General features: G+C 47.4%; 1 protein-coding gene across 1 annotated transcript; it reads right to left on the minus strand.

Moving 5' to 3' along the window:
• Window positions 1-16,290: 16,290 nt before the first annotated feature.
• On the minus strand, window positions 16,291-17,637 carry LOC133893694 (probable carboxylesterase 18). Its single transcript, XM_062334787.1, has one exon. It carries the CDS (start codon window positions 17,577-17,579, stop codon window positions 16,560-16,562), a length of 1,020 nt encoding a protein of 339 aa, XP_062190771.1. The 5' UTR covers window positions 17,580-17,637; the 3' UTR covers window positions 16,291-16,559.
• Window positions 17,638-19,089: the final 1,452 nt, after the last annotated feature.

The raw sequence follows: 19,089 nt of genomic DNA on the forward strand, positions 1-19,089 counted from the left end.
GACTGCGTGGACTCCCAATTGTTGCAATAGTTAAGGGAATGTTGTATGATATTATTGGTTACTACCAGAAGATGCATGCTGCTGCTATTAATCGCTATACAACAATGCGTACATCATATGCCCAACGGATGATGGAGTACTTGTAAAAGAAGAGCATGAAGGCAATAGAACATATGGTTCGTAGCATGGAGTCAATGAACACCACTTCGAGATAATCCTGAGATAAAAATGAGGAGTGGGGAGCGATACCAAAATTGACACTCATGAGGTGAACCTAGGGCAAGTTTTCAATGGATGGTGTGAATGCTCCTGCAACAAATCGAAGCTTTTACATGTCCCTTGTTCTCATTTGCTGGTTGCATTAGCACAAGTGGGTGTGAGAAGCTCAATATATGTGTCACAATTTTACTTGAAGGAAAATATGGTGCTAACTTGGACTGAAGACTTCCATGGATTCAGTGCACATGGTGACTTCACAGTTTACGATAAAGATATGCCGATATGGCTGCCCCCTATGATGTTGCTTAGACATTCCCATGGAAAAGGTGATCAGCCTTAGACTAGGCGTATTTGTATCGATATGGATGAAGCTGAAGTTGATGGCCCTGTGCGAAGGTGCAGTGAGTGTGATGAGTATGGTCACAAGGAAAAGGATTGTTCACACCCTAACTGCGGCGATGCTGGAGCAGGACCATCCATTGGTAGTCGATGTGGGAGAGTTGCATGTGGAGGACAAGCAGTGCACAGGACTGAGGCAGACTATGACAGATATGCTATCTAGGAACTATGTGTTTCTTTAGTTATTTGTTTATTTTTTATATGCTTGATGTAAAAACTAAGTGGTATTATTTGTGTATTTTTTTTATGTTCTTGATGTAAAAATTAAGTGTTTTTATTTGTGTATTATTTATGTTCTCTTTGTCATATGAAGTTGTTTGTGTATGGTTTATGTTGTTGATGTATGAATTATGTGGTCATCAATTTATAATAACTATGTGTTATATGTTGTTCTATTTTTGTAGAGATGGAGGCATCGTACGAGCTTCTCGACCGTTCCGTGGACGAGCATCACCATGGCTTCTTACAGGCCACGTGTGATGCTTCGAGTATGCCTGTGTTACGGATTCATGCTCCATAGATGGCTTGGCGACTGCACCCGGACTAGTTTGGCAGGTTGTACAGATGGTTCAATTTGCATGCAATAATATTTAGTTTGTCGTAACTAATCAGCTCATGTATTTATAGGTTGGGTCGCGCAGGACTTCTTCCGCTTGCACAGATGATTCAGGCCACAGATGAGGACGTGAGTCCGCATCAGGTGGCTATGGGTCTGGAGGACGAGGGCCAGCTGGAGTAGTCACGTTGGTTCCCGTTTGATCGTTCCCTTATTTCGGCTTTGGTGGACCGATGGAGGCCGAAGACACACATGTTCCACATGCCGTTTGGGGAGATGGCAATCACGGTGCAAGATATCTCCATGCTGATTGGGTTACCAATTTTTGGTGAACCAATCGGTCCCTCGGTCACTTCATATGGTTGGCAGCAGGACTTGTTTGAGAGGTTTCAAGGAGTTATACCTGAGCCACTAAACGTCTTGTTCATTGCGGTGCATCAGAAACACGGGCCCAAGAGGCAGTGGTTGGAGCAGTTCAGAGTTAGTAATTTTTTACGTTGCTTCTCTAATTTCATATTGCATGTGCTTCGTCCATCTATTATCGGTAATAACAATCAATCGCATTATGAAGGTGGATAGGATGGCTGAGGATCCCACAGAGCACCAGGTTGCTCGACACCTGGAGGCTTACCTACTGTGGTTGTTTGGTTGGGTGTTGTTCACCTCTAGCCATGGGTGTAGCAGTGGGGCCACGCTTTTGTGGACGTGATCGAGTTTGGTGTGTCTTATGACAGCTACAGTTACTAGCAGTACCTGCAGTGGTACACTATACGGACTCGCACACGTCTCCTTCGTGTGATGGACCCCCACGTCGTCCCTCTACTAGCACTGCTACCCTGTACCCAGAACACACAGGAGTGGCACTACACCTTGCGGTACGTGAAATGTTCAAATTGTTATGGCTTATTACATTCACATTACTACTAGTGCTAATGATTACTCGTCTACCGTAGTCCAACATCGCGAGAGAAATTCATGAGGATGCGATGAGTTCAACTATGAGACTGCGCGAGCAAGGCACATGTGGTATGGCGATCGATGATATCATTGAAGCGTTCTCTTGCTTTTCCGCTAAGGCCTGACGTATCGTGGAGTGCACATCGTGCCAGCAGCATGACGTTGTTATACGCGGCTTGTCAACCGCGTGTTCCACTGTCATGGCCCAGAATTTCCAAAACATATAATTAAGTGCTAATGGACGTCATTAGCATCATTTGTTTGGTTTTGAGCAATTTTAGGCATGCAATTTTTAATTAAATAAATTATAAAAATCAATATTAGTCGATGCGTTGTTAAGTAACTCACCATATTTCTATACAACATAGGGTTGGAAACATTTTTAGAAATTAGTAGGTGCCTGGAGGAGAATATAAATGAATTTTCCCAAATTTTTGGGAATTATTTTAAAGGCATAAAAATTAACACAAGTTAGAAAAGCTTGCCTCTTTGGAGAATTTTCATTTGAATTTGGTGCAAGATTTTTGGGTCAAACAAGGTTAAATGGATTGTTCATGATTTATAGAAGCCAACAAAATTTGTCCCACAATTTTTAGACCACAGTAAGGCCTCCACCTTGATAACCAAAGTAGTGAAGATATTTTTGCCTGGCGGTCACTGTTCATCGGCCCCACCTGTCATCCCCTTCGCTCAGGCAGCCTCTGCTTCCCCTTCTCCCGCTCTCACAGAGCAAGGCGGCGCCGCAAATCTTGACTTCGGTGGCCAGGCCACGTTGCCGGAAGCCGAGCACAGCGCCGTGTCCTTATCTTCCCCTCCCCGCCCTCTTCTCTCTCTCTCTCTCTCTCTCTGCTCCTTCTCTCGCGCGGCTGGAAATCAAAGCGCAGAGCACACGCACTGGCCGCCGGCCAAATCACCGCGCCGCCGGTGTTTTCCGCCGAGCCCGAGCAAGGTAGAGCACAGAGGGAGGTCGCCAAAGCCCTCCTCCGCCGTTTCCCCTCCTTCCCCGGCTGTTTCCCGCAAGGATTGAAGCCGTCCGCGCCTTCTTCTCCAACGGCGGCAGCCGAGCTCCGCTGTCCTCCGTCGACCCGCCTTGCCCTCGCTTCTCCGGCCCAACCTGCTGCACGGTGAGCTTCCTCATGCTCCTGTACACCTTTTGCGCACGGCGTTTTTCCTCCGTCCTGTCACCGGCGTGTGTGTCCACGATGGCCGAGCCGCCGCCGCCTCCCAGCGCGTGCTGCCTGCCGTGCCGCCGTCGAGCTCGCCGGCCGGCGAGCACGCCGTTAGGTCCACATGCTCACGTGGAACGCGTAGGTGCATTCGGCCGGGCGTGTTGCGCCGCCGTTCGTCGTCGGCGAGTCAAGACCGAGCCGCCGTCGTATAGTTTCCGCCGTCCGCCGCCGCTAGCCATTCTCCGGCCGTCGACAGTGGCGACGTGTGCCTCAAATGGATCCCCGCGCACATGCTGGAGCCGCAGCTGCCGTTGCCAGCCGCTTGGACTGCGCCGCTCGCCGCCGGCGGGCTCAAGCCGAGCCCCGGCCAGCCGTGCTGCGCTCTGTTCTGGCGCGAGTCCATTTTGACTCGGGTCAAAATACGCCGGCCCCACTGTCAGTCACAGCGGCTGGCCGAACCCGAGTGGAAAAAGGTTTTAGGGTGTTTAAGTATTTGGAAAAATCGGAAAATGCGAAATTGGATATTTGTTTAATTGATAAATCGGCTGATAGCTTGTATAATGCATAGAAAAATGTATATAACTCCAAAATTCGTGAAACCAGTTTTGTTGGGTTTGTATGATCATTATCTACATGTTAAAAATACCAGCAGCCATGAAATGTGTTCTGGGAATTATTGAATAAATGAAGCATGTTTAAGCTTTGATAATTCATAATTAAATCTTGGTAGCTCCAAAATTGATGAATCCAATTTTGTGAATCTTGCTAAATTGTTTCCTGATCAGTAAAAATATACACCCTCATGTTAAGCATAATTAACTTTCCAGTTTGGTTTAAGCTTTGGTTTATGCTTTAAAGTATTTCAGGAAATGTTTAAATGGTTAATGCTAATTGCAATTAGGAAATATTTGATGTTTTAAGCGCAAGGCATAATGCATGTCACCTCCGTTGTTGCATGGCTTTCATACTCATCATTGCACGCGATTATTCTTTTAGGGAACTTCGACGAGGCGAACGAGGCTATCCCCGGAGGTTCCTGCAGTGGTGATCGTGACTCGGGTAGCTGTGAGCAGCAGCTAGGGCAGCAAGGCAAGCATCTATCATATTGCACCGTGTCAAATTGAAATCTAATATGTTATCTACGCTTATGTATACATTGCATGTGTCGGGTACCGAGTTGGGTAGAACCTATGCCTATGCATTTTTCCATTTCGGTCACGTGTCATGAGTTATTCCATTGGAGCCTAGTGGTGTCGTCGCGGTCTAATTTTAGTTCGCTATGCTTAGTGGTACTTAGGCTTTCCGGTAGAAGTCGACGACGGCGTCCACCGTTGTCGCGAGCCTAGGACTTATTACTTGTTCACACTTATGGTTGTGTTGATGATGAGTCGGTTTGGTGAGTGGTGAGTTGAGACGAGGTGTGGGCGGTGTTAGGGGTGTCATCTGCTCACGAGGAGTCCTCAGGCAGTTCGGGGAGGGAACCCGGACACCGTAGACCGCTTGCACCGGTTAAGCACCGATCATCGGTGTAGTCGGCTTTAGCACATACCTTACTCACCACATGCTGATATAATGGTAGGCGAGCCGATTACCTTCGCAGACGTGGTCATGTGGGCCTCGTCATAGACGGTGTGAGTCCGGTTTGAGTCCGGGCTTTTAGCGGTATTAGTTTGCTCGAGGAGTAGTTCTAATACCACCTCGCCGAGCTATGGTTGATCCACATGGTTGGGCCTGGTTGGGAAAGGTTGTCACGGGTACCCCCTTGTGCGCATCTTAGCGGGTGGCACAAGCCGTATGGTCCCTGTGTCGTGTGGGTCCAGGAGTACCCCCCTGCAGGGTGTATAATCAGTTCGAACTGCCGCGCTCTCGGTCATGAGCATCGCTATTGCTTATCTCCACCGAGCGACCATATTTTGGTCGTAGAGTTTCGATGTGGGTTGTGGCATGGTTGGATTGGGTGGTTTGGTCGGTTTGTGGTCGGTGATTTGGTGGTATTGGTTTACTTTTATACACTTGTTGTTTACATATCTGTTATGGTCAGTTGGTTGGCAGGGTTTGAGTTGGTGGTTGGTTAAGTTAGTTGCTTACACCTAGAGTCTAGGTTGCTTACCGCTTAATGAACTTAAACATGTCTTAATCCTTGCTACAGCTTTAAATGCATGATCCTTGGAGTCGAGAATATATATATACTCATACTGTGTCAGACTTGCTAGTACCTTCGTACTAAGGGTGCTGCCCTTAAGTTGCTTTCAGGTTCACAGGTCGGCGAGGAAGAGGCGGTTTTCGGCTACTTTTTGCCTGCCGATCCGGGTGGCGGGCAGGAGTAGCACATTCTACTCCGAACTCCGATGCTTTTGGTATGGAGCCTAAGGGCATACGGCTCCATACTCTTTTGTTGTATAGGTTTTTCTTCCGCTGCTTAGTTGTTGCTGTTATTCTTTTGTTGTAAATTGTGGAAGCAGTTGCATGTTTAATAATTGTAATCCAGTTTAATTACTTGCTCTCTATTAAACTGTGTTGTGATATTTGGGTTGGAAGGCATGTGTTCTGATCCTGGGCACAAAACACGTGCCGGGACTACCGGAATGGTATTCTGGTTAATCGTCGAGGTTGTGATTATGAATAATGATCCTCCTGATGATTAATTAGAATACTATTTGGACGGTTCCTCACATCCACGCAGAGCCCCCTTGCGACCTTCCTCCTCCTTCGGCCACCGAAAATATGCTAGTCCTCAACCTCCGCTCCCTGATCAGATAATTTTTTTACTCTAAGAATTTTTTATTTAGTCTGAGAATTTTTTTATTTCATTGAAAATAATGTCATATCACAGGTATGTCAAACGCTATAATTCTTAGAGTAAGATAAATATTTTGTACGTAATTTTTTCTTTGTAATATTGTTATACATTTGCGTAATCTTAGCAATCTAGTGTTTTAGATCTATGTAAAATTAATTAACTTGGTATTTTGTTTGATACATTTATTTTATACCACAATTATGTCAAACACTATAAATCTTAGAGTTTTCTATGCAAATAGTCAAATCCATAACAATCCATATGGTGTGGATTTGAGTAATTATGCAGGCAGGAGGCTTTGGATGGGTCGCATCTCAGTTCACAGTAGGCTCTGGATGGCCCGCCCCCCAATTCATAGGAGGCCCTAGATGTACTGGGCATGGCAACGATACTCCTCAGCCTCCGCAACCTGTCCATATAGGAGGCTCCGATTTTGCCATGTCCGTATGTATTCCTACGCCAGGTATGTTATGACTCTTTATTCCATAAATTTGATTTATTATGCATTATCCATCAATACTCACTTGTTTATACACGATATAAATGCAGGTTTGATCCGCATCGATACAACCACACAGGTTTCTAAGGTACGCCGCACTCTAGCGGAAATCCATTCTTTGATTATGTAGGGGCCTCAGAAGTGCTGGGCTCATCACAGTTGTACGGTGCACCTTCGTCCACTTAGACTAAGTAGCAGGATGCAGAAGACAGCTATAGTCCCCAGTTGCCTAGACGTGAGCGTTATGCGCCTGATTGGTACACACCTTCTGCCTACGAGCATCCTCGGGAGGAGGTGGAGGCCGACATTCTAGCGCCAACACGTAGGCGAAAGCGTGCTAGAGGCAGGGCCCAGGGAAGAGGTCAGGGTAGGTGTCATGAGTAGTCTGTGTTGCTTCTATGCTTAATAAATGTCATTTGTTCAGGTTTCCATTTTATTAGTTCAGACTGCTAGTTTACAAAGTAGTTTAGTTACTATGATGTTACTATCTTATGATGCTATTATCTTATTCTGCTCTTATTCTACTATGTTACTATGGTGTGAACAGCCGACGACAGCCTTACATGCGAAGACAATAATAACTACTTGCTGAACTTTGCAGAATGAAATGATCACACCAAGCAACATCTTCCATAGGAAATCTCTGTCAAGCATCAATGCTACAAAATTTTCCAGCTTTCATAAGGAATCATATGCTCCAGCCCTCAGCCAAGCCCGTGCACTCAGTCCATGCACTAGCCCCCATCCATTATAAATAACCACACCCTCTTTCATGGATAAACTACTCCTTCCCCATCTCTCTCAACTGCAATATCTTTCTCAGCTCCACCAAACCCACCCAAGACACATTGGAGGATTTTTATCCTCTAGAGAATCCAACCGCTGATGTGCTTCTATGGTGACCCTTGTAGACTTCATGGGTCCCAAGACATCCTACACATATAGCCTACGATTCTTCATGTGTGCTAACTACCAGTACGACAAGCCTCGATATGGACCGTATGAGTACCCACTGGTATAGCGACATAGATCACTCATGTGGCACTTTCCATACGATTTCATGCATTGTCTTACTAATCTCCACTTTTATTTTACTTGTCCAGTCTCCTCTATCTATTTGTGACTTAATGGAATGGCTCGATATGGAGCAAAATGAGCACCAGAAGCGGTGGGTCGACAAGAGCATACGGTGAAGGAGAGAAGCGTACGAACGTCGGGAGTATGAGCAACAGCATGAGGAACTACGGTTGAAGCGTCAGGAGGAGGAGCGCATGAGGAAGGCAGCGGCTGAGCGCGCTTCGGCTAAAGCACACGAAGCATAGAGGAAAAGGAAGCGAGAGAGGGTCCGTCGTGCTAGGGCGGCGAGCACCGATGCCTGAGAAAGGGCAAATATATTATGTGCACTTAGTAGAGAGCATCTATTGTAACCTGATATATTTTTCCCCTAAAGTATATTAGGTTTAGTAACGCCACGCTATTAGGCTACTCTTTAGACGTACCGTACATGCTAATATTTTTTATCGTCAGCTCTTTATGGTTAGGGTCTATTCACTCTACGATGAAAACCCCATGTCACATGTAATGTTCATCAGCATATGCAACCTCTGTATCAGGTTCTATGCTACTTATGCTTTACAACTATTATTGTAGCCTCCCATGTAATTTTTATCAGCTACATCCTATTGTCGGACAAATGATTCTACGATTTGTTTTACATCTTTCCATTCCATATAAGAAATAAGTTCAATCGCAAAATAAAAAAATGATATAATTGTCGACAGAAGAATTTTTTTTGGACATTCCGATGCAAGAGATAGGGTTCACATTGAGCTCACGGGCCGACGCAGGAGATAGCGTTCACGCTGAGCTCACGGGGATTTTTCGTTCAACCGTTTGGCAAAAATAAGTTTTCCATCAACGATTTGGTAAAAATTAATTTTTCGTGTACTGTTTGGTGACAATTAGTTTTCGTCCAACGGTTTGGTGAAAATAGCCTCGAAGCTGTCGCCGGGGACCCCTAAACTGCCGCCAGGGACACGTCACCTATTTTCACTATATGGTTTGGTGTAAATAGTGTTTTCGCCGTACGGTCGGGTAAAAACTTATTTTCGTCAAACCGTTAGACGAATATGTATTATTTTTACAATTTCTTTATTTTTGGTATTATTTTTGTAATATCTGTAAAAAAACGTAATATTAAAAAAATTCACCACAAGAACCCCTTTGCTGAACACTTGCTTAGAATGAGGCCTTATGGAAACTTCTGCTTCTCTTTCTGGAGGCTTAAAGCTGGGAGTGTGCATGGAAAGGAGAAGAAGCTGTTGCATGTGTTTGGGCTATGCTATGCTGCTCGACTTGCCATGGACCATGCATGGTAGTAGTATCTGATAGGTGTTATCTAGCTTGCTATGTCGTGCTCAGGAGAACAGAGGCTTTCCTGGCGTTTGATGCTGCAGGTTACTATGGCTAGAAACGGGTGCCCTGTGGGTTTATGACAGGCACTGCAGAGAGAACATGCATGTCCTGCTTTGCAATGCATCTGGACCACGACGCACGACAGCACGAGCAGAGGAATGATCGATCACCCAAGTCGTGCCATGTATGCCTGGGACTGTTATGGCCCGGCGTGTCACGTGCGCGGCGCACCCCCGATCTGGGAGCAGCGCGGCCCGTGCTGAACTTCTGCAGGTCGTGGTCCTTCTTCCTGCGGTGGGCCTCGCCGTAAAAATTCACCGTCGTTCACCACTGTCCGGCCGTTCGCCCCATTCCTCCCTCCCAGTTACTACTACAAATGCTGTACTGTATCCATTTGGTTTGATTCGTAAACTGTTGAGCAACAGGGGCCCCGGCCTGTTCCGATGACAAATGCCATTAATGGCATTGTCGCGCACACATGCTTCACCTTGTCAGCATAACTTCAGAACCTAGATAGGTGATTAAAAGATGAATAAACATCTTATAATCACTTGATAACATAAATGATTTATTCCTAATTTAACCAACGCTTTTAAGCAAGTGCTCTGATATCGACACGTGTACTCCGTCTTGCGATTTGACCGTCGGCAAGTCTCTCCCGCTCTAGATTCCTTGGGCTGCCTTGTCACTTGCACCGGTATCCTTTTCGCTTGACTTTATCAACACTCCGTCTTCATTCTTCTCCATCCATATTTTGCTTGACCTCCACGTGTACCACTAGAATCACGCTTGACTCCACCTATCAATGCAAAGAATATAGGAGTCCCCTACTGGGATGGCCCGCAACGGCCAGTTTTGGTGGTATCAACTTTCTTTCTCTAGGCTAGGCCCACCGCACGACCAGTCAACGCCAGCACTATCACGACCCTAACCTTCGGGGGATTTCCCACGCTGGTCGTGGGGCAGGTACTCGTCTGGCCAGTTAAACCTCATTTAATATCGCTACTCATGCCGTTTTTCCTTCCCCAGGCGGTTTACTCCGGTGGAGGCGGTATGGCTGGCGCAAGGTTACCGTGTCCCATCCCGCAACATTAATTGTTGTGGGACGGGCTCGCAGATGCAACAGGAGGCGTGACATTCGCACGTGGGAAACCAACGTTGGGATAGGACATGCCGGACTACCCGGGCGCGACAAGTGGGAAGGCGACAGATGGATTGGATGGGCATCGCAGTGCTCCAGGGCAGGCATAGTGCACGCGTATCCTGTAATGATAGCCTATATTGATCATCTAGGCAGACATGAGTCTTTTTGTTGGGCCCACATATAAGATTCCTACCCCTCTGGAATATAGGGGATATCTTTTGAAAAAACTTGAAGAAGAAGACACGAGATATAGGACTATTATCCCACAGGGGCTGAACCTGAATATCTCTGGTGTTCTTGAGCAACATACACAAACACATATTTTGCAGGCACACCCAGAATACAGATCATGCACCCGTCGTCCGATACACTCCGGAATCATTGTCAGGGATTAACCCTCGACATTTGGCATACCAGGTAGGGGGCGCATTTTTGAGTTCTGGTAAGTGCTGTTAATTTATTTTGGGCTACCCATGTTCGAATCCCCGACGAGTTCCGCTCCAAGGATCTGAGTCACGGCGAGGTGTTCTTCATTGGATATGACCCAGACGAACCCGGTATGTTCCAGATTCAAGACATTGGATCAGGATCTGAAGGCTTCGGGATTCAACAGAAAGCAGCAGAGACATCCATGTTCCCGGTGCCGAGGGGAGCTCACGGACCGCAAGCCCTCAAGGAACCAACCTCATCAACAACAGCCCCACTTGGAAGAGCGCTCATTACTTCTATACCGTGAAGAGATGATGTGGTTACAACGTTTAAGGATTAACTGGCTCGGTGAAGGGGATAGGATACAAAATATTTTCAACAAAAAGCAATTTGGAGAGCAAAAAAGAACCATATCAAAAAATTGAAGATGCCGGATGGGGTATGGTGTGATGGACATGGAAAGAATGGCATCATCATATTTTTGGGAAGTATACACAAAGGATCCGACCTTGACAGAGGATATGAATGATATATTGTGTAAGGAATTCATAGAGAAAGAAGTATTTGATGCTCTATTTCAGATCGGTCCTTTAAAGGCACCAGGGTCAGATGGATTTTTGTCCAGGTTTTACCAACGAAATTGGGGAATTACAAATAATGAAGTAGTGGCTGCACTTTTGGCTTTTTTCAGGGATGGTGTTATGTCGGCTTGTGTGAATGAGACAACAATTGTTTTAATCCTGAAAATACCATTACCGGAAAGTTTAAAAGATTTTTTGTCTGATTAGTTTGTGTAATGTTATATACAAGATTGTGTCAAAGTGTCTTGTGAATTGACTCAGGCCTCTAATGGAGAAGATTGTATCAAAATGTCAATGTGTGTTCATCCCTGGCTGCTTGATTTCTGATAATGCCACTGTGGCTTTCGCGTGTCTGCCTTTTATTCAGCATGACAGTGATCTGGAGGTTCCATACTGTGCTTACAAGTTGGACCATTCGAAGGCTTATGATCGGGTGGATTGGGAATTTCTTGAAAAATCAATGCTGAAGTTGGGGTTTTCGGAATGGTGGACAAGATGGGTCATGCAATGTATAATTACTATGAGTTATTTAGTGAAATTTAATGGTTGACTTTTGCAGACCTGACCCAATGTCTCCTTTCTTATTTCTTTTTGTCATTGATTCTTTGTCAACTTTGATTCAAGATGTTGTTGTTGAAAGAGGGCTTCGGCCAATTACTATATGCCCTACCACCGCTTCGGTATCTCATCTGCTATTTGTAGACGATACTCTGCTGTTCTTCAGGGCTGATCCTAATCAAGCAGAGATTATTCAGAGTGTCATTGAAAGGTTTGCAGAGAGCACATTGTTTCGCGGATTCAAAACTCTCACATTCGAATTGTATTTGAAACTATGTATGTAATATTTGCGAGCGTGCCAGTATACAGAGTATACAAGACACAGGAGACAATGTAATGAAATTGTAAACTTTATTCATTCATATTGAATTCATAAAGTACATATTTCGATTGCAAAGTTTTACTCCACAACGCACACGCTATCTGACTATATTCATGATCTGATGCTTGCTTTGTCTTGGTTCCTGGGGCTTCGTGAAGCTCTCCGATTAATTACGCCCGTCTTCGGGCTACCTCCGATTGAGTTGCGTTGGCGGTCGTCGTATTGAGATCGTCTCCGAGACTGCAAGGCTGTAGTCACACGCAACAAAGACCAAGCAAAGTAAGCGTTAGAAATCAAAAAAACGGTAGAGAACGGGATAACAGTCTAGCATGAGCTTTTTGGACTATTTATGTATCCCGGATCATCATCGGTCACGTAGGCCTCAGAATTGTGTATGTTCTATGAAGAGGTGAGCTAGGAGCACGGCACGACACGTAGCTTCTACCGGAAGCGGCGGCATGGCCACAACCAGGAGCTCTGACGTCGTGCTTGACTCACTAACTCACTCTTCGGGCCTCGAATTTTTCCTCATCGGCCATCATCGAAGGCAACATGCAACGAGCCACACAGGCGTAAGCCATAGAGGCGAGGTGATCACTTGTGGGCCACGCAGGCTCCTACCGCAATGACGCATATATTTTATGTGATCGTCATGATCGACAGCCACGTAGGCATTAAAGGCGAAAACCACAAAGGGAAAGCCACACAGTCCGGGTGATCACACATCTCGGTATTGCTTGCTCACAGATCTCAAGGAGGCAACAGGTACAACTTCCCTCCCACAGTAACAGTAGTGGTGACTGGAACCGGCAATAAAGAAGGAATTGGTCACTGGGCAGTTAACTAAGCTAATAGCAGAAAAGTGGTAGTAGGATTATGCCACAAGGAGAGCCGTTCATTAGGAAGGCAATACCAAAAGGGCAGCTCCACTTATCATCTTATCAGAGTAACCTCAGCTGCCAAGGCCTATCAACAGCATGGCTCCAACCGAACCAACAACAACCAAATGCCACGACTAGAATGAACGAGCAAAGATGATAGCTCATGCAAATCCCAGGGATGGGAGCGATGACAGTAGGCTGCCCACCAACAATACTTCTACTGATCAAACCATCAGAGCAAAGATAACCCATCTCAGAGGAGCAATGCAACATCATCAGGAACCAACAGGCATCAGGGGCTTAGAGCAGGAGTGGAGCACTAGTGCTCATGCATGTCGGCAACCAAACAGCGAAGAAGCCGGACCCTAGAGAGAGAAAAGCACAATGGCACGCATGGGCGGCACGATGGCAAGGCTATCACGACTCGTGGCCAAAGCCCGGAATTCACTGGCACATGGCCGGAGTACAAGACTTCGACGGCGCACGGATGGAACCTGGAACTTCTTATGGCACACGGCCTGAGCTCAAGCGTCTATGGCACGAAGGTCGATCACAGAGACAGCATAAGCAATAGCACCACAGCTCGATGGCCGGGGACAAGCGTAAGCTAGACAGCAGCACGGCATGAACCCTCTCGGCGCGATGGTCGTACTATCACAAAGCAGAGGGGGGGGGGGGGAAAGCACAACGGCGCGGCTGAAGCACCAGCTACGATGGCATGGCCGTGCTTGAGCACAAATAGGGGAAGTAGGAGCAATCATGCTGGGGCTCACCTTGGGTCGGAGACATGGCGATGACGGCGATGGATCGACGGCGGCTGTGAGTAGATCGACGAACTTGAGGGCGGCGGCAAGAACTCGATGTAGCAGGGGCTTTGGCTGGAGTAGAATTGATTCCCCCCTCCTCTTCCTCAGTGATGGCGGCAGCATGAGCTCGACGTGGCAGGGCTTCGACCAGAGCCCAAAAAAAAATCCCCCCTCCCCCACCAAGAGCCCCTCCCTGCCTTTATAGAGGCAGCCCGAGCTCTCGGGAAGAGATAAAGCCCGGAGGCGGTTATGATTTGGGGGAAGAGGAGTCCCGATCGGATCTGGTTGGAAGCGAGAGATAGAGACGATGTCGGCTCGGGGACGATGCAGAGGTGGCCTGGGCCCACACCGTAGAGAGAGGGGGACGCAGCTCAATGCGGTGCAGTGCGACGCGACGCGAGGAGAGCAGGTGGCGGCGGGGAGAAGAAGAACAGCGCCCGGGCGGAGCGCTAGGGCAGCGGGTGCACGGAAAAGGCAGGGGTAGTGGCCCGGGCCGACTGAGAGAGGAGGAGGGGAAAAGGCTGGCTCGGGCCGACTGGGCCGCGTGGCAGGGAGAGGTGAAAGAAAGAGGCTGGGCCAGCTCGGGCCGGCCTAAAGAAAAGGGCACGCCCCTCTTTTTTTTTTCCTCCCTTTTTTTAATGTATATAAATACGTATATGGGTGCAAATATATACCAAAATAGCATTGCACACACATACCAACTTATTAACCCATCAAAGTGCTCAATGCTATTTGGTAAATCATGTCCAGAAGGTGTACAACATGAAGTTAAAGCTGTGTTGGAGATTACACAAGCTGGCTTTGAAGCTAAGTATTTAGGACTTCCTGTGCCAGAAGGGAGGATGAATAGGGGAAAATATCAAACTCTACAAGCTAAACTGAGCAAAAGATTAGTTGACTGGGGAGAGAAATATATATCCAGTGGGGGTAAGGAGGTCCTAATCAAATTTGTGGCGCAAGCCTTACCCACATACGTCGTGAGTGTGTTTAAATTGCCTCTATCAATTTGTGATGACTTGACAAAAATGATGAGAAGCTACTGGTGGGGTGTGGAGAATGGTAAACATAAGACGCATTGGGTTGCATGGGATAAAATGATCCTCCCAAAGAACCTTGGTGGTCTTGGTTTCCAGGATATGCATCTCTTCAATCAAGCTTTGCTTGCTCGTTAGGCTTGGCGACTGCTAGAAAGACCAGAGAGCCTATGCGCTAGATTGTTAAAGGCTAAATATTACATGAATGGAAATTTGGTGGACACGGTGTTCAGAGGTAGTCCATCTGCGGTTTGGGAAGGTATAGAACATGGCTTGGAATTGCTGAAGAAGGGTATTATTTGGAGAATTGGGAATGGTCGTACAGTTCGTGTGTGGAGGGATCCATGAATTCCCCATGTTTCATCTCATCATCCTATTTCTGTTCAGGGCCGTTGTAGATTTACCTGGGCTGTTAGTTTCCTTGATGAGAATGGCATGTGGAACAAAGACTTGTTGAGAGAATACTTCTTAACTGAAGATGTTGATCTGATTCTAAAGATAAGAACCTCGACAAGACATGATGAGGATTTTCTAGCTTGGCACTCGGAGAAATCTGGTATTTTTACAGTTAAAAGTGCATATCATTTAGCTATGTCGGAAATGGTTAGAGATAACACAGTGCAGAGAATTCATGTTGGTGCCTCAAGCTCATGGCCATCAGGGGAGCATCCTAACTGGAAGCTCATCTGGCAAACCCCGGTGCCATAGAAGATGAAAATATGTTCATGGGGATTATTGTCGGATGGGTTACAGACTATGCTAAACAAGAAATACCTTCAAATTGAAAGGGTTAGTTCATGTCCACATTGTGGAATGAATGATGAAGACACTTTCCACGCTATGATAATCTGTCCTAATGCTTATAACTTGTGGAAAGCAATGGCTGAAGTGTGGGAATTACCGACAGTAGATGACATTATATATAATGGGCTAGAATGGCTTTTTGATGTTCTACGTAATATTCCAGTGGAACAGAGATGCAGAGTTCTAATCTTAATATGGAGTGGCCATTAAGAAATGACACAATTCATGATAAGAAGAATCCCCCAATCGAGGTAACTAGAAGATACTTGTCAAGCTATGCTAAAACTTTATTCATTATCCGACAAAAAGATGAGAGAGATGTCATCAAGGGAAAGCATGTGATCGGATAGAAGTATGATGGTCGAAGGGATAGGAGGCTTGGAAATTCTAGTGCACGGCTGTGGCCCTGTCCGGAGTCTGATCAGGTGGCTGTTTCGACTGATGGTTCCTTCTCAGACGGAAGTGCAGGTATTGGTATCATAATACGAAATTCAGATGGTGATGTACTTCTGTCGTCCTGGCATTTCATTGATCAAATCACTGATGCTCTGGAAGCGAAGGCCCAGGTTGCTCTTGAAGGAATCAAACTTGCTCTGCAACATACCAATCAGCGGATAGTCCTCCAATCTAACTGTGAGGTATTGTTGAGGGCTTTACAGAGCTCCGTGCTGGATCGAGCTGAAGTTGGCTTCCTCATCAAGGAACTGAAGCAATGGATTTAAGGAGATCAAGAGCTTTTACTCGCGAAGGTTGATTGTAATCAAAATAGGGTTACAGATTTGTTAGCAAATTTCACAGGGTGAACTGAAGTACAAATATTTTGTTACTTCATGCCTCAGAATGTGTTCTTGCGGCTGTTGCTGCAGATTGTAACCCTATTTTTGAGTAATAGAAGGTCTCTTTTCCCCTGCAAAGAAAAAGAGACTAGCACTAGTGGCGAGCATGAGCTAGCGCGCACTTCTCGGTTCCAAGGTCTTCTACTCTGCTCATGCGTTTCTCTTCAGGTGCTCTGTTCGCCGGTTCACGAACTCCGCGACGTCGGCCACCAACCTCTTGCTGTCCGCGAGCTCCTCGAGCATGTAGAACGCGTGGATGGCGTCCGGGTACTCCGCCACGCGGACCTCCTCGGCGCCGGCGACACGGAGCGCGTCCGCGTACGCCCTCTGCCTGTCCTGGTGCACGTCCCACCCCCCGACGCACACCATGGTGGGCGGGAACGCGCGCCACCGCCCCTCGCCCGCGTCGGCGTCGCGCCGGATCGCGGCTGGCACGTTGGCCGCCTGGTGGTCCCGCGTGGCACCGGGTGGCAGGAACGCGCGCCACAGCCATGCCAGTCGCTCAGGCGCCCCGAACGGCGCGTTGCGGAGCCGCCGCTCGGACGCGGTCGGCGCGTCGCCGCCGAAGAACGGCTGCACGGTGACCAGGCCGGCGACGTCGTAAGGCAGTCGCGCGGCGACGTGGTGCGCGACGTTGCCGCCGGCGCTGTCGCCGGCGACGAAGACGGCCGCTGGGGGAGACGGGAGGGTGCCTCCCGCGCCGGCGAGGACCCACCGAAGGGCCGCCTCGCCGTCGTCGTAGGGCACCGGGAAGCGGTGCTCGGGCGCGAGGCGGTAGTCGACGGAGGCCACGACCGACGGGACAGCCGAGGCGAGGCGACGGCACATCGCGTCGTACTGCGCCGTCGCCGCGGAGTGGAAAACGAAGCCGCCGCCATGGAAGTACACGACCACCGGGAGCTGCTTGCTGCCATCGTCTCCAGAGGTCGTGGGAGTGAAGAGGCGGACGCGGAGGTGGTCGAAGACGGCGTGGTCCGAGGAGGCCACGCCGTCCACGGGGGTTGGAGTGAGCGGGACGGCGCGGTCGAAGAGGGAGAGCAGGAAGCGGTTGACGCTGCCGTCGCTGCGGAGGCAGGCGGCGTGCAGGGCGGACACGGCGCCCGCGAGCAGCCGCGCGCGCCAAGGCAGCGGGGGCTTCCCAGGCCGCGGCGGCGGATCCGTCGCCGCCATTCTCGGTGCCTTGGCTTCTCGAGTGACGAACTAACGGGTACCTTGGTGATAAAGGCCGCCAACCGAGCGGCTGACGATTACTTGTCACGATTTATTATGTGATGAGGACCGAGGGAGACGTCTGCACGCTGAAAACGTGTGTGCATTGTGAAATTCGGAAACGTCCAGGTTTGCAGTTGATATGGGACGCAAACAGCAAAAGTTTTTCTTTGAAAAGAATCGTAGAAATATATTATCCTAATATTTGGAAGGGAAAAGATGTCATCACTTCCGTTCTTAAGACTATAAAATCACTACGTTAATTAAAAAAAATTAGATCACATATTATTTTGAACATATAACGGTTTAGTTTTAATCAAAGAGTCCATATCAAATACAAATAATAATTAAGTTTAGGTAAATTCGGAATTGAAAAATATAAGAAATTAGCGGTTCGATTTATATATGATTTGGGAAGCAAAATATCTCAATAAGGCCGCCAACCGAGCGGCTGACGATTACTTGTCACGATTTATTATGTGATGAGGACCAAGGGAGACGTCTGGACGCTGAAAACGTGTGTGTATTGTGAAATTCGGAAACGTTCAGGTTTGCAGTTGATATGGGACGCAAACAGCAAAAGTTTTTCTTTGAAAAGAATCGTAGAAATATATTATCCTAATATTTGGAAGGGAAAAGATATCATCACTTTCGTTCTTAAGACTATAAAATCACTACGTTAATTAAAAATATGGATTGATCTTAAATGAAACATATGGTTCATATACTATCTATGGAGTCACATTGTCTTGATTTGTTTTGTTAAAATTTCTCTTTATTTTTGTTTCTGCTTGAGTTTTGAGGTGTGTTGGGTGATACAAATAGGAGAAGGTCATCGATTTCGCAAGAAATTTGTTGAGGCGTCTATTCACCCATCTCTAGTCACCAATCTCGTTCCTACAGACTTGATCCCTTCTCCTTCTTGAGGAGATCAAGGTCTGCAACTCTGAGTAGACTGCGCAGACCACTGCCCTACTTGTTACCGCCAAGGGTAGCAGTTAGGGTGCGGCAAGCAGCAACAACACCTCAGTGGTTCTTCTTCGCGTGGCAACAACGACAGCTTCGGTGGATCCAATAACTCTTGCAGTATTTCCTATGGGGGCAACTCCAACTCGCGTGGCAACGGCGGCCGCAACAAAGGCGGTCGTGGTGGTCGAGGCTCTACCTCCCAACCACAGCTTCCTTCCTTCTTCAACCCGTGGACATGCCAATTTCAAATATGGCTTGACACCATGCCTAGAATCGGTGTCCTTGGCCCTCATCCCGCCTTTGCACCTGTGGGTCTGGTGGCTACTGCTTCACCAGTGCCACCATTGCTTTTGCTGCCTCCACAAGGTGATGTGCAATCATCATGGGATCAAGCTACTCTTGTCAATGCCCTCAACGACATGATCCTTCAGCAGCCGAACATTTGGTTCATGGACACAAGAGCTACTGCCCATATGTCATTTGACTCTAGTCATATGTCCTC

Source organism: Phragmites australis, chromosome 15 (assembly GCF_958298935.1).
Source record: "Phragmites australis chromosome 15, lpPhrAust1.1, whole genome shotgun sequence".
Taxonomy (NCBI): Eukaryota; Viridiplantae; Streptophyta; class Magnoliopsida; order Poales; family Poaceae; genus Phragmites; species Phragmites australis.

What these genes read in the sequence shown, in the direction of transcription:
- LOC133893694 (XM_062334787.1), bottom strand. Translation starts at nt 17,579, where the DNA reads ATGGCGGCGACGGATCCGCCGCCGCGGCCTGGGAAGCCCCCGCTGCCT.